Here is a 14,048-nt window from a genome sequence, read left to right as displayed (position 1 = left end):
TTTATGTACAGCTCATTTAATATCTCATCACAGCATTTGAATCAGGCTGAAGCCTGGACTTAAACTTGGTTATTGCAACACCTCATTCTTTTTCTTTTCAGTCATTCTGTTGTAGATTCGGTGTGATTGGGATTAATTTTCTGTTGCATGACCCAGTTTTGTCAAAAGGATGGCCTATATACAGAGGAGTTCACGGTCAACTCAATGAGTGCAAAGTCCCCAGGTCCTGTGGCTGCAAAACAAAACCAAATCATCACCTTTTCACCACCGAGCTTGACAGTTGGTATGAGGTGTTTGTGCTGATGTGCTGTATTTGGTTTTCATTGTACATTATGGTCAAACATCTCCACTTTGGTCTTGCTGTATGTCAAGCACATTGTTCCAGAAGTCTTGTGGTCTGTTCAGATGCAGCTTTGTAAACCTAAGCTGTGTAGTAGCTCAGTTTTTTCTTCAGTCTTTCTGTCATGAACGTTAACATTTAACATGCAAACTGAGGCCTGGAGATTCTCAGATGCACCTCTTGGGTCTTTTGCAGTTTCATTGAGCATTGCACAGTCTGACCTTGGGTGAATTTCCTGGGACGTCCAATCCTGGAAAGATTGGCAACTACCTTGAATGCTTTCCACTTGTGAATAATCTTCCTCATGGTAGAATGAGGAACTTGAAAATGTTTTGAAATGGCTTTATAAGCCTTCCCAGCAAGCCGCCAAAACATCTGCTTTTATAAAGGTGCTCACCATTACCGATGATGAGTAAAACAAGTGGATTTGATTAGCAGCACCTGGATGCTAATCAACCTCTTAACTCCTATGGAAACAATACTTTACTTACTGTGTACTTACTTCTCCACACACAGATTATGCTTTTTGGCTTAGTTTTTGTTAAATAAATAATGACAGTTTAACATATCTGGTGTTGATTATGATTTTTTTATGTTCTGATATGTACAACTCTAGAAATGAGAGAGGGTATACTTTCTTTTTTGTGACTGTATGCAAAACATAATTAAAGTTCAACAGCAAAGTTTTTCACAAAAATAAGTAGTTGCAACACCCAAATTATTTATATATTGTGGCGGACCACCATACATACCTCCACAATATATTCATTTTTCCTATGTCCTTCTGTTCAGTAGTATTTAGTTAATTGACCAATATTCAACTTTTACATCATTACCTCTTCTCAATGAGTAATTTTATATAAATAACATATAATATTTTTGCTAAATTAAAATAACAGTAAAAGTTGTTTGCTCTTCAAAACTTTGATCCAACTTTAATTCACATTATTAATCATCTATGAGCAAACACAGTAAAGACAGTTTATCAAAGGATTTTTCATACCTCATAACTATATATATATACATAAAATGTGCACTGACACCCAAAGGATATGGAGCTCCTCCCTCTCTTTATCACTGAGAAATCCTCCCCACTCCATCTGCGAGTTGCTCGCACACTGTGAGCCCCCTATGGACAGCTTTAGCCCATAAAATATTAATGCTGGGATTCAATTCAACATTCCAGCTTAATCTCCTTAACAATTAGGTTGCTGCTGCACACACACACAATTAGCTTTGTTACACACGGTCTTGACTCTAGAGAGAGATTTAAAGACCGGGAGTTCAGCTGAGACACTAAAGACATTACCAATAGAAAAATAAACTTCAGGGATTTATACATCAAATTAGACCTGGTTAACTGCACTAAGTGCACCGGAGTCTTACCATATCTGCGTTAAGGGGGACACTTCAGCAGATGTTTCCCAGTTCAGAGCATCCTCAGTGGGTGTGAATGTGCATCCAGGTCCCCTACCTGTCCTGATCCTGACTCCTGCCAGGGCAGAGAAAGAGGCTCGCTCACATACTGAGATCAGCCCACCTGTTCAAACAAATAACTGCCAGCATAACACTGTACTGATTACAGGCAGGGGAGACATGTCTCAGAGTAACAGATTGTTTATAATAGTTATAGCTCTGAGTTGTTAAACAGTGATTTAAAAACCAGCAATTAACCACAAACGGTCTTTTTTCCTCCTTCTTGTTCTTTATGGAGAACATTTGCAGAGGTTTTGGAGAGTTGTGAATCAAAGTAGGTATCTAAATATTTAAAAAAGATTTGTGCAACCAAGTTTGTTTTAGCTGGAAAACATAAAGCACATAGCTAGACGGTGAACAAAGGAGTATTGCAAAAAACTCAAGCATAATGATGCAACTCCATCGTGTTCAGAGAAATCAGTTATTCATAATCGCACTGAAAAAGTCCAGAGGAAAAAAACTGTGTTTGGCAATGGATCCGCTCAGTAAAACACTCGTGCCATAGCATTTTAACAAAGTGCTCCCTTCACTCCTCTTCGTCGTCGTCATATTTACCGTTTGGTTTTCTTTCGGCGAGGATGAAAATCTTTGAAAAGTTTTCTTCCAAGACGTCCCGTTGAATCGCCACTGTCTGTGTTGACAAAATACTACAACTCCCGTTAGTATCGTAAAACAACAACTCGCCATAATTTGAGTTTTCTCTTCATTCAAGTGAGCCGCTTGAAGGTACCAGAAAAACTACAGTATCCACAAAGCCTAGCAACTACCAGGAAGTGTCGCTCACGCTTCCGTGGTCACCGTGAGATTGGTTCGCCGTCGGCTTCCTGCTGCAGTGAGAAGAGCGGCGTCGAGACATACTGGGAAGACTTAACACCACCACCTCCAATAAATGCACCATACAATGAAACTGTTAGCACTACCTCCCTCTGTGGATGTCCGCTTTGTCACGGCTGTACTGCTGGTATGTATTCAAATGAAAGCCGTGGACTGTGCACGGTAACCGCAGGCTGTTGGTAGCTTCCATAGCTAAGCTTAGCTAAGTAATTGCCGCTGGTTAGTTAGCTGCTAGCTAAGCGACGAGCCTCTACTGGCATGGGACGTGGCTTATGAAGTGACTGAGTTGACCAGTATGTACGCTGTTAGTGTTGCAGATGTTTAGCAGGTTCACAGAGGAGGCCTTCTGGCTGTGTTTCCTCCTGCAACCCTCAAAACTAGTCAAGTTATCCGGCTGCAGTGTAGCCGGTAGTGTTGAACATCACTGTTAGAACTAGCTGTAATTTACAGTATGTGTTTGAGTTGCAGTAGCTATAATCGTTAAAAGCTAGAGTTTGAGTGCAGGTAACTTTGTTAAGGTGTAGGAGTGCATCAAGCTAGCATTAGGCGCTACCACACATTGACAGCAGTTAGATAACTTCTAGTTGCTAGCATTGTTAATTTAAGAGATTTATGAAGGTTTGCTGCGTTTGACCTTCTTTAATATTAGCTCCTGTATTGATGCTGAAGTTAATGTGGGACTATTCGTGTTTCTGTATGTGTCTCTGAATGAAGCTCGCCGGTTGGTGAATTCCTCTGTTGTGGCTCATTCTCATTGGCTGACAACCCGGAACTAGCCAGAGAGCAGTGTGCCCTGAAGTGAAAACTTAAAACTTGTGTGCGAGCTTCAGACCACCGTGATATCGAATATCAATCTGGTGCGGTGCCTTCTTTGAGGAAGTCGTTACCGTTTTTGATGATGTGAGCTGATACTTTGGTGCTGCTGTAGTTTAATCGGTCAACAAAAGGATTCATTGTGCTAATTTCAAATAAATAAAAACATTACAATTTGAATTAAAAAGGAAAACAGCTGGGTAGCATGAAAGCTTAGTTGCATATAAGCAATAGATAGATGGAGACCAAACGGATGAGGTGCCGAGTTTTATGATCCAGACATATAGCTAAATATTGGGTAAATTAACATAATTAAGTAGAACTCCATAAAATATAAGGAAACTGGTGTTAATAGTGAGTGATTCCTTTTGGGAGGCGGAAGGGAGGTGGGCCATAGGTAATGGAAAACTAGTCACATACACAAGAAAGTCAAAAACGAACCTGTATTTTTTTTTATTATTATTTTTTAAAATCTGGAATATATTTCAACAAAGATGATGACATAATGATGTCACAAAGTAAATTACTGACATGAAGACACAGTTTTGACATTTATCAGTTTAAAGCAAGGTCAGCTTAAATGAAAGCGTGAGGTCTTTGAAGTCAGGGAAGACATAAATGTGTCTGAATGAGTCTATGGCCATGACGGGAGTTTTCTGGATACTGAGCAGAGGATGGCGGAACTTACTTTAGTCCATGTGAAGAAAGTTTATTGACCCTGTTGAGGAAATGTCAACATCATTAACACTTGTGTCACTTATATATAAAAAATACTGGGCTACATCATATTAAGCCTGCAGGAGCTGTTTGGCTATGGAAACCTGTACCATGAAGCTCATGGTGCTTAGTTTCTGTGCTGATGATGATGCCAGAAGATGTCTGGAGCTCTGCAGTTAGTGATTCAGCAAAACACTGGTGACTTTTGCACACTCTGTGACATTGCTCTGGAGCTTGGCACAATGTTGTAGCTGAGTTTCTTTGGTTCATAAGCACTTTCACTTTGAAATAATACCATTTACAAGTGATCTGGAATTTCCAGGAGGGAAGAAATTTCAGTGATCTCTTTAGAACAACCCACTCTTATCAAATGTTTAAAGGAAGCGTGCATGACTAGGCACCTGAGCTTTATAAACCTGTGGCAATGGGACTGATTAAGAGGTATGGCCCAGCACTTTTGTCCATGAGGTGTATTTAGCTTAATATTATTTGAGACATGGCTGAAACATCCAAGGCCGATCCCCCCCCAAAAAGTGAGACCAGTGCCACATTTACATGTTGTTTAAAGTAGTTTAAAATCAATTTAATTAACACATATGAAGCAAGATGGATGGTGTCCGTGAAGGGATGGTACCTCACCTGATCTGCCTGCCTCTGTGTGCGGAATTGCTGTGATAAATAAGGGCCGATTAACAAAAATAGGTTAAACACTGAAAAATTGCACGTCACAACTTCTCAAATGTGAGAAATTGTTTCCTTACTTAAAATTATCAAATTAAAACTATATTGTGTTAGCATTTTTTTTTTTCATTTAGGCCTGATGAACATGTGATTTAATGACAGAAGAAATTGGTTGTTTGCGGCCCTAATTTTGTAGGATAGTCTTTTTTTGTTTGTTTTGTTTTGTTTTGTTTCTTTAATCATTATTTATTTAAAGTAAAAGGCAGTGACGGCTTGTGTGCGAGCAAACGTTAAGGCCACTTGAGCTGTGTCACTCTTTACAAGTTTGTCGACTTCCTCAGAACTGGCCGACCTTCACGTATCCTGTTTAAAGAGGATCTTAAGTCAGCAAAGATAACAACAGATAACTAGATGGTGTGTTGTAATGTTACGTTTTGACTACAGTGGCTCTGGCATGGAGATCCACGAGTAATATCTGACAGCCTTGATGAAATAATTGGTAAAAGAGGAAAGTTTTGTCTTCTGTCGTAACATTTGCATGATTAAAAATAGGCTCATTTAGTAACAGTTTATTCTAGCTACAGTTTCCTTTTATATTTGCATCTGTGTGTTTGTAGTTCCTCTCGCCATTTTCCACAAAGTAAAAGTAAAATTTCCCATGTGTCAGTGCTCCTGTACATTTTAAATGCTTTGACATTTATCACAAAGTAATCTAGAAACCCGCAGGGTGTGAATAGGAAACCTCGATTGTACTTGTATCTCAGAAACCTGGTCTCACCTGTTCTGCACCCTGCAGAATGTGAGACCTGGAATGTCGCTGTAATCCGGTTATGCACATGTTGTAGTTCCAACCCGTGTTTTCTTCTAAGCGTTGTCAAATATTTGACGACAAAAGGATGTTTGTACAAAAACGTACAAAATAATTGTTTGCAATGAACACCTTTGAGTGATGAATAAAACATTAAGAATTGGCTAATATTTTGAGGGCTCAAGGCAAAGAAAGAAAGTTATGACACTTATTTTCACACCTTTGAACCATAAAAATAAAATAAAAAAAATAAAAAAAAAAAACCTAAAAAGGCTGAGTGTTTTGAGGCTTAATCTCGGAAGCGACTCGTATAAAATAAATAAACACAATAAAAACCCATCTCAGTGTAATGGTTCAATGTTCAAAGATCTTTATTACGTCTACATTCCACCATTATAGTGCATTTTGGACAGTGTGGACAAAAAAGAAAAATAGTGCTTTTCCTGTATACTGTGTTCCATATAAACCTTAGTGAATTAACAAAAAATCCTGGGAAAATAAATATTTTACTCAGAAATCCAAGGCCACTTTGAAGCTTGCACTTGATACCTCCCATTTTCCTAGACATTACACAACAGCGACACATGTGATCTCCCCAGTGCATGCTCTCTGCGATGCCTGGTTGCGCTGATTTGTGCCAAGAATGATAATCCAGGTAATTCACAGCTAACGAGTGGTCGTAATGTGTCTTCTGCGCTTTACTCCGGGCAGCTCACAAGCATAAACTGAGTGGAGGGAAATTTCCTGTAAAAAGGACGAGAATTACATGAAGTACATATTATGTGCTACCTGTGAGAATGGGCAACTCCAGATGATATCCTCACGTAATTCACCCGACATTTTCCAGATTTCATATGTGGAAAAATCTTTAGAGCTCTGCAAACAAAGCAGGGCAACAGTAGGAGTGTGCACTGTATATTTAGCTCAGTACCAGGAATTGCAGGGAAGAATTCTGGGCAGTCCCAGGAACAAGAAACAGTGGAAAGATGACACTCACGCTCAGTTTTCTTGGGGCACACTGGGAAAGTTTTTGGTAAAGGATCCACTGTCATGAAGCTCTACTTTTATCTTTACTTCCACCTGGAGACAATTTGTTGTACAGTCAGCAGAAATCACCAAACACACAGTTATTAATAAACTATAAACACAACATAAAAATGCCACAAAGATTTAAAAATCCAACACTAGGCGAGAGAGAGACCTGGGAGAGATGAGTTTTTAATTTTTGTCCCACATGTTGGCATATCGCATCTGGAGCCAGATGGTAGCACCTTGAACATCATAGATGGAGGATGGTCATCAAGGACTGGCTGGTTCTTCTTCAGCAATCATAGGAAAGTCATTCAAGGTCATACCTGCAATTTTATTGCAATTGTGTTACGTACATTGAGAGCAGAGAAGTAACCAGCACTCAGTTCCTTGTGTGTCTACACATAATTGGCCAATAAAACTGATTCTGACTCTGATCTTCCCCTCTGTATCGTGTTTTATTATAAGAAGATATTTAAGCTGATTAGTCTTGATCATTTATCGCCACAGGAGAGATGGTTCTAGTCTTAGTTCTGAAATCCACAACCATCCCTTCATTTTCAAATGGACACGTTACACCTTACTGTGAATTCTCCAACTACAGGGTCATAAAAAAAAAACACTGTCACTTAGTCATCTGGGAACTTAACAACATGGTGCCATGCATATTTGCTTTGGCAGCCATGAGCCAAAAGTACATTTTAGCTGATTGGCTTGGCTCAACCGCTCTCCAAAACGACCCAGGTTTTCTGTGTGTGGCCCTAAATTTAACCTGTTGGTTGTCGGCGATTTCAGGTGTAAAATTGTGTGAAGCAGCACTGTGGTGTGCTACGTTTTAAGGAAGGAGTGTTCAACTCATCCTTATTAAGGATGAGAATTGAAAATCAATTCCAGTTGCGCTTCCAGATCACAGAAAACAGCTCCAAAATTATCATTGTGGTTTTTATTTTATTTTATTTTTTTGTTTTAAATCACATTTTATCGTAAGCTGTATTATTATTAATAATAATAATAATAATAATAATAAATTTTATTTATGAGCGCCTTTCAAGTCACCCAAGGACACTTCACAATAGGATAAAACACTTAGTAAAACAATGGCAGAATAGGAGCAATAAAATAAATTAATTTTTTTTATTATTGATGTGGTTGCAGATCTCTTGCACACATGAGTCACTTCATAGCCTTTTTTCTGCTTATTTTTCATGCAGATAATTGATCAGTAAGCAAACTGAGCTATCACATCAATAAAATCTGATCTATGTCCTTCCCCAGTCATAACACAGATGGAGATGTAGCGGTCTTACTCGGCATGTGTGTTTTAAGTTGTAACTGCTAATCCGTCCATTCCATGTGTGTCTGTAGGTGATGGGCCTCTCTACTCCCGGACAGGCAGAAATCGTCAGCCTGGACTCGAACAACATTGACGACGTCCTAAGTAAGACGTCACGCTTTATTCTTCACATTTGTCCTAAAGCAAACATTATATAAAAGGGAAAAATATTTTAGAGAACGATGATAACATCCTCAAATCTACACAAGTTCAAACAGTCTCTAGTCATTTAAGTGTCGACAATAAAGTAAATAAGTATATTTCTTTATTTATTAAATTGGTAGCAAAGGAAGATCTTGATTGTTGGTTTTGCATCTTAAATCTGTGTTTTGTTTTTTGTGTCATCTTACTGTCAACACGTTTTGTAGTGTCGCACAGTCACGTCTTTCCCAAAATCTCTAGCTGTGTTTGCTACAATACTCAGATGACCTGGAAATAAGCAGCTCGCCACTGTTATGGCCGTTGTTTGATATTCCTCGGCTCATCCACTTTTCATTAAGCAGCATTTCATTTTCCTGTGGCTAAATTGTTCTCTAACTGCTTTCTTGTTTTGTTTTGTTTTCTTCCATCAGTCACAGAAAAATGACGGGGTTCACATTTAATTTGGTTTCTTAATTAATTTTACTAGCTGCACATACTTTCATTAGAGCAAGTAATACATAGAGGCTTACATTTCTTCCCTGTTTGTTTCCTTGCAGATAATGCTGGGGTGGCATTAGTGAATTTTTACGCAGACTGGTAAGTGTGTTGTTTCTCTCTGTGTCATTGGACCACCTCATTATAATGCCAGTGTTTTGCTAAAGTTCCACATTTTCCTTATTCATTTGTAAAGGGTTTTTATGCACTGCTTTCTGTTGTAATGTAGGAAATTCCTACAGTTAAAGTGGGAATAAAGAAAACACTTTCCTGATCATCCCACAGGTGTAGATTCAGTCAAATGCTCCATCCAATTTTTGAGGAGGCATCTAACATAGTGAGGGAGGAGTTCCCTGATACAAAGCAGGTGGTGTTTGCTCGCGTCGACTGTGACCAGCATTGTGAGTAATACTTATAATTTTCCTTTCTGACACTGACATTTGCTGATGATTTGTTTGTACCTGTATTATGAAAATGGAGCCAACTGGTTCGTGTTTTTGGTGATCTAATACCTCAAACTCTTAACGGCATCATTCTGTATACAGGAAACAAAAAGGCGCGCACACACTCACACGCGCGCTCTTATACTTTTACTATACTTGATGCACATATGTACACATAGATGCCCGACACACCAAAGCACAGCCACATAAACCACCGGCCTCAGCCTTTTGAGATAAAGCAAATTAAAGGGAATTATTGATGACCTGCAAACTGTTTGAAGGCTAATGACAAAACTGCTGCTTCCTGTGAAGACCGAAGGCTTAGAGACCGCCTGCTGGGAGATTGACACCTGCCACACACACACACACACACACACACACACACACACACACTGTGTGCAGAGAGAATATTTACTCTTGGTGGGGGGGCTGCTTTCATGTGGGAGATCAGAGCTCAGAGCTGACTGAAGGCACTGTTTTCAGACTGAGGTTTAACTGCTGTCTCCGTCGCCGCGCCGCTCCCCATCCACCCATCCCCATGTGTTTTTACTCTTCTTCTCACTCTTCATCAATTGATTTCTTTCTTTGCTTAACTTCCTCTCCCCCTCTGCCTGAGCGCAGCGGACATAGCTCAGCGCTACCGCATCACCAAGTATCCAACACTGAAGCTGTTCCGCAATGGGATGATGATGAAGAGGGAGTACAGGGGTCAGAGGTCAGTGACGGCCATCGCTGACTTCATCCGCCAGCAGCAGGTCGACCCAGTGAAAGAGCTGCCCTCAGTGGAGGAGATTAATTCTGTGGATGTAGGTGGAAGTTTCTGTTAATGTGCAAGTTTCCCCTTTTAAAAATGAATATCATTTAATTATACACACTTTTTTTTGTGTGTGGGGGGGTTAACAGAGGAGCAAGAGAAACATCGTTGGTTTCTTTGAAAACAAGGACTCTGACAACTATCGAACATTTCAGAAAGTTGCCAACATCCTTCGAGATGACTGCACATTCTTGGCCGCTTTCGGGTGAGACACAGACACCAACTAGATCCACCGATGGTCCACGGTTTCAGCGTTATTCTTCCTTTCATGTTTATATCCTTAAATTGACTGTCCTAGTGAGGTGTCTAGGTCCGAGCGCTTCAGTGGAGACAATGTGGTCTACAAACCTATGGGCGAGGGCATTCCTGACATGGTTTACCTCGGCTCCCTCACCAACTTTGACCTGACCTACGCCTGGGCCCAGGACAAGTGTGTGCCTCTGGTTAGGGAGATCACCTTTGAAAATGGAGAGGTTTGTTACCTGCTTTTGCTTAGTTTTTATCTTCTAGATGTAAGTATATATTTACATTCAAAAAACAGGAGGGTTGTTGTGGAGTCTGTGTGGAACTGCTGAGGCCTTAAAAGGTTCTGACTCCATCTGTTTTTGACTGTGTGTTTTCCAGGAGCTGACTGAAGAAGGAATCCCTTTCCTCATCTTGTTCCATCTTAAAGAAGACACAGAGAGCTTAGAGAAGTTCCAGCATGAAGTGGCTCGCCAGCTCATCGGTGAGAAAGGTGAGTGTGTGCACTTTGTATCTGTCAGGGAAGTCATTTTTCTTTTTATACTGTATTGACAAGAATCGGGCCAGTTCCATTGCCTCGGGTTTATAAAGCCATTTGTGAAAGAAAGGCTCTTTCTAAAGAGCTTGCTGAATTTGAGCGTGGTACTGCAACAGGGTGCATTCATTGCAACAAGTCAGTAAATTCCTTCCCTCCTAGATATTTCACAATAAGTGGTATTATTGGTTTTTCCTCCCTCAGGGTCAATAAACTTCCTTCATGCGGACTGCGATAAGTTCCGCCATCCTCTGCTCCATATCCAAAAAACGCCAGCTGACTGTCCCGTTATCGCCATAGACTCATTCAGACACATGTATGTCTTCCCCGACTTCAAAGACCTCAAGTAAGTACGACGTTACTCTTCCCATATGAGGCAATCTTGTTTTAAGTTGATAAATAAGAAAACTGTCTTAATTTTAATAAATTAATTTGGTTTGCGATATCACCTCATCTTTGTTCAAGTATATCCAAGATTTAACAAACAGGAATATAGGCTCATTATTGTTTCATACAATAATAAAAAAAGAAAGAAAAAGCAAATGGCCAGCTACAAATGAAACCTGTCCACGACTGGACTTTACTTTGTAATTTACAATTGAATCATTCTCGTGTTCAATCAGTTTCATAACCAGCATTCTTTTGGATGTTTTGAGGAATTACTGTTGGATACTGATCAGCTAAATTATATAAAATTTACCTGTATTGTTATAATGTTAATTTCATAATGAGACCTTCTCTTCATAAGACAAATTTTGTTACACACACACACACACACCATAATCCTCTGTCCGATCGACACCAGAGAAATGTCACACCTCCTCAAATCTGTCCTTTATGAATGGGCCAGGACACTGGAGCTAATGTGACATGATTTGGCACGTGCAATAAGTGCTAAACTAATCCAGTCTAATCTAATTTAATCTTATTTATTGTGCCCCCACCATTATGCACCCCCACTCCGTCCCCAATCAGAGTCTGATCAGATAGACAGAAGCCCCGAGGACTGACTAGCCCTCCACAGCCTAATTACATCACATCACCACTACATGTGGCACATGGCTTGTAATTGCATTAGCACAGTGTACATTTATTTATATATATATATATATATATATATATATATATATATATATATATATATATATATATATATATATATATATATATATATATATATATATATATATATATATATATACACACACACACATATACATATATGTGCGTGTGCACACTGGGTTACTGGTGACTCGGGACCAGCGCTGCCTGTGTGACATGACAGCAGCTCATGACCTGTCGTTAATAGGGAGACTTTACAGGGCGGCGTAGATATGGATTAATGCTGCTTGATGACATGTCCGCAGGGACTGGTGTCCTCTGCTGCTGCTGCGTCTCATATTAACGTCTAATTCTGATCATCGCTGTAGTTGAAGCAGTTCTTTTTCCATTGTCGGACATTGTGTGTTGGAATGCATAAATGATCCACCGTATTAAATTTTTCCTTTTACTCTTTAGCTCTTTACCCCCTGAAAGTCCTTTAGGAGTAACCCTTGAAGGTTATGGTAACAAGCCTCCTAAATAAGTGGGGTTTGTTTCAGCTGTATTAGGGATTATTTTTGTTTGTTTTTTTAGGAACAACTGTACAAACCTCAAATTGGATAAAAGATGGTTGATGTCCAACATGTGTTTCTGTGTTTTTAGTGTCCCTGGCAAACTGAAACAGTTTGTTTTGGACCTTCACTCTGGTAAGCTTCACCGAGAGTTCCACCACGGGCCCGACCCCACGGACAGCACGCCTGGACAGGTTAGTCACCGGAGGCAGTAGAGTCGCTTTTTTTCGGGGGAGTTCAGGCAAAATTTGACCATTTGTTTCAAATCCGATTTCTTCTCTCAGGAGGAGACGGGCGGAGAAGCAGCCAGCAGTCCTCCAGAGAGCTCGTTCCAGAAGCTGGCACCCAGCGAGACACGCTACACCATCCTCAGCCGAGACCGTGACGAGCTGTGACCTTAACGGCCTTCCTCTGACTCAATGCCACGCCCCGGGGTCAGGGAGGGGGTTAGGGTTGGGACAGGCTAGTGGGACAGAACAGCAACACCCAACACCCTTACTGAAGAAAAAAAAAAAAAAAAAGAGACGACGAGGAGAAAGAAGAACGGGAGGAGGAGAGTGGAGTCCATGACACAACCATGTTGGGCTAACCTATATTTTCATAACACTTTCACAATTTTTATTTTGAATCAAAAACGTGGGTGGGCTAAAGAGGGACAATGTGTGTGTGGGGCATTGGGACATCAATAGAAGTGTTTTTACTTTTATTCTTTGGAGGTTGTAAATATGTTTGAGCTACATTGGACTCTCAATGTTGGTCTAAATTAAATGCAGTGTTGTTGTTTTTTTCCTTTATTTTATTCCTTTACATCACCCTGCATTTTTTATTTTATTTTGTGTTTTGTTTTTTTTTGTTTTTTTTGAGGGGAAAAAACTAAAAGGAAAAACAGAACAGATCCCTCACTCACTCCGGTTGTGCGGTTCTTATCTGTGGGTAGTCCAGTTCAGCCTGTCTGACAGGAGATACTCGTTTAGTCTCACTGACCTCATGGCTGCATCTCAATATGACCAACTCAAGTGTAACTCATTTGTATAGCACAAGTTATAACTGTATGCCTGTTTGAAGTAGCTTTATCTCCATATCTTCTACACACACACACACACACAAACACAAAGAAGAAATAGAAGAATATTTGGTAGGGGTAGCATAACTTTAAATCATGGCTTGAAGATAAAGAGACTGAGCTACTCCAGCCTATTGAGATGCACCCCTTCTCTCCCTGGTACGAGTGGTACCATGGTCATTGATTATGATGTCCCTTACTGTGCTTATAAAATATCCCTGGGGTCTTCTTACATTATATTTTTTCTTACCGTATTGTGCCGCAGTGGATGTAGTTAGGTTTTTCTTTCCCTCCCTCCACCACCAATCAAAAGGATGTCATACCAGATTTAATGTTTTGTATAAACGTAGCACAAATCTGCACCAGAAATGCACCATCATCCCTCTTCATGAAGCCTGGTGGTGGCAGCATCATGCTGCATGGAGGCCCTCTTTGCAGCAGCCGTGTGATCTTACAGAAGGTCAAATGCATGCCGCAAAGAGAAATACTTTACAGAAAACCCTTCAGCTATGTTATTTCTTTTAGAGGAAGAAGAAAAAGCAACACACAGGCAAATTAACAGGAACGTGACATTTTCTTTTGTAATTTGATCAACCAAAAAAGAAAAAGTGTGGGAAGCTGTAGTGTCCAGACCTGAGGCAGCAATCCGCAAGAAGCTGGAACTGCTGCT

At 40.1% G+C, this 14,048-nt stretch overlaps 2 protein-coding genes across 2 annotated transcripts in view; one reads left to right on the top strand and one right to left on the bottom strand.

The window, feature by feature from the left end:
* invs (inversin) overlaps positions 1-1,790 on the bottom strand; it is a 37,111-nt gene extending 35,321 nt beyond the window's left edge. The window contains exon 1 of the mRNA XM_085473739.1: positions 1,727-1,790. Within this exon, the coding sequence (XP_085329865.1) occupies positions 1,727-1,729 (3 nt within the window). The 5' untranslated portion in view covers positions 1,730-1,790. The remainder of the gene's footprint in view (positions 1-1,726) is intronic.
* A 685-nt stretch (positions 1,791-2,475) lies between these two features.
* Positions 2,476-13,109, top strand: erp44 (endoplasmic reticulum protein 44). Its single transcript, XM_085473742.1, has 11 exons — positions 2,476-2,777; positions 8,064-8,136; positions 8,730-8,769; positions 8,953-9,068; positions 9,732-9,916; positions 10,014-10,129; positions 10,223-10,397; positions 10,549-10,660; positions 10,907-11,048; positions 12,407-12,509; positions 12,600-13,109. Exons 1-11 carry the CDS (start codon positions 2,706-2,708, stop codon positions 12,708-12,710), a joined length of 1,245 nt encoding a protein of 414 aa, XP_085329868.1. The 5' UTR covers positions 2,476-2,705; the 3' UTR covers positions 12,711-13,109.
* The last annotated feature ends 939 nt before the right edge of the window (positions 13,110-14,048 follow it).

This window comes from Copadichromis virginalis, linkage group LG11 (assembly GCF_057382275.1).
Source record: "Copadichromis virginalis isolate Kocher_CV1m ecotype Utaka linkage group LG11, C_Virginalis_male_GT1.1, whole genome shotgun sequence".
Lineage (NCBI taxonomy): Eukaryota > Metazoa > Chordata > Actinopteri > Cichliformes > Cichlidae > Copadichromis > Copadichromis virginalis.
This window is presented reverse-complemented; position numbering and strand designations above follow the sequence as displayed.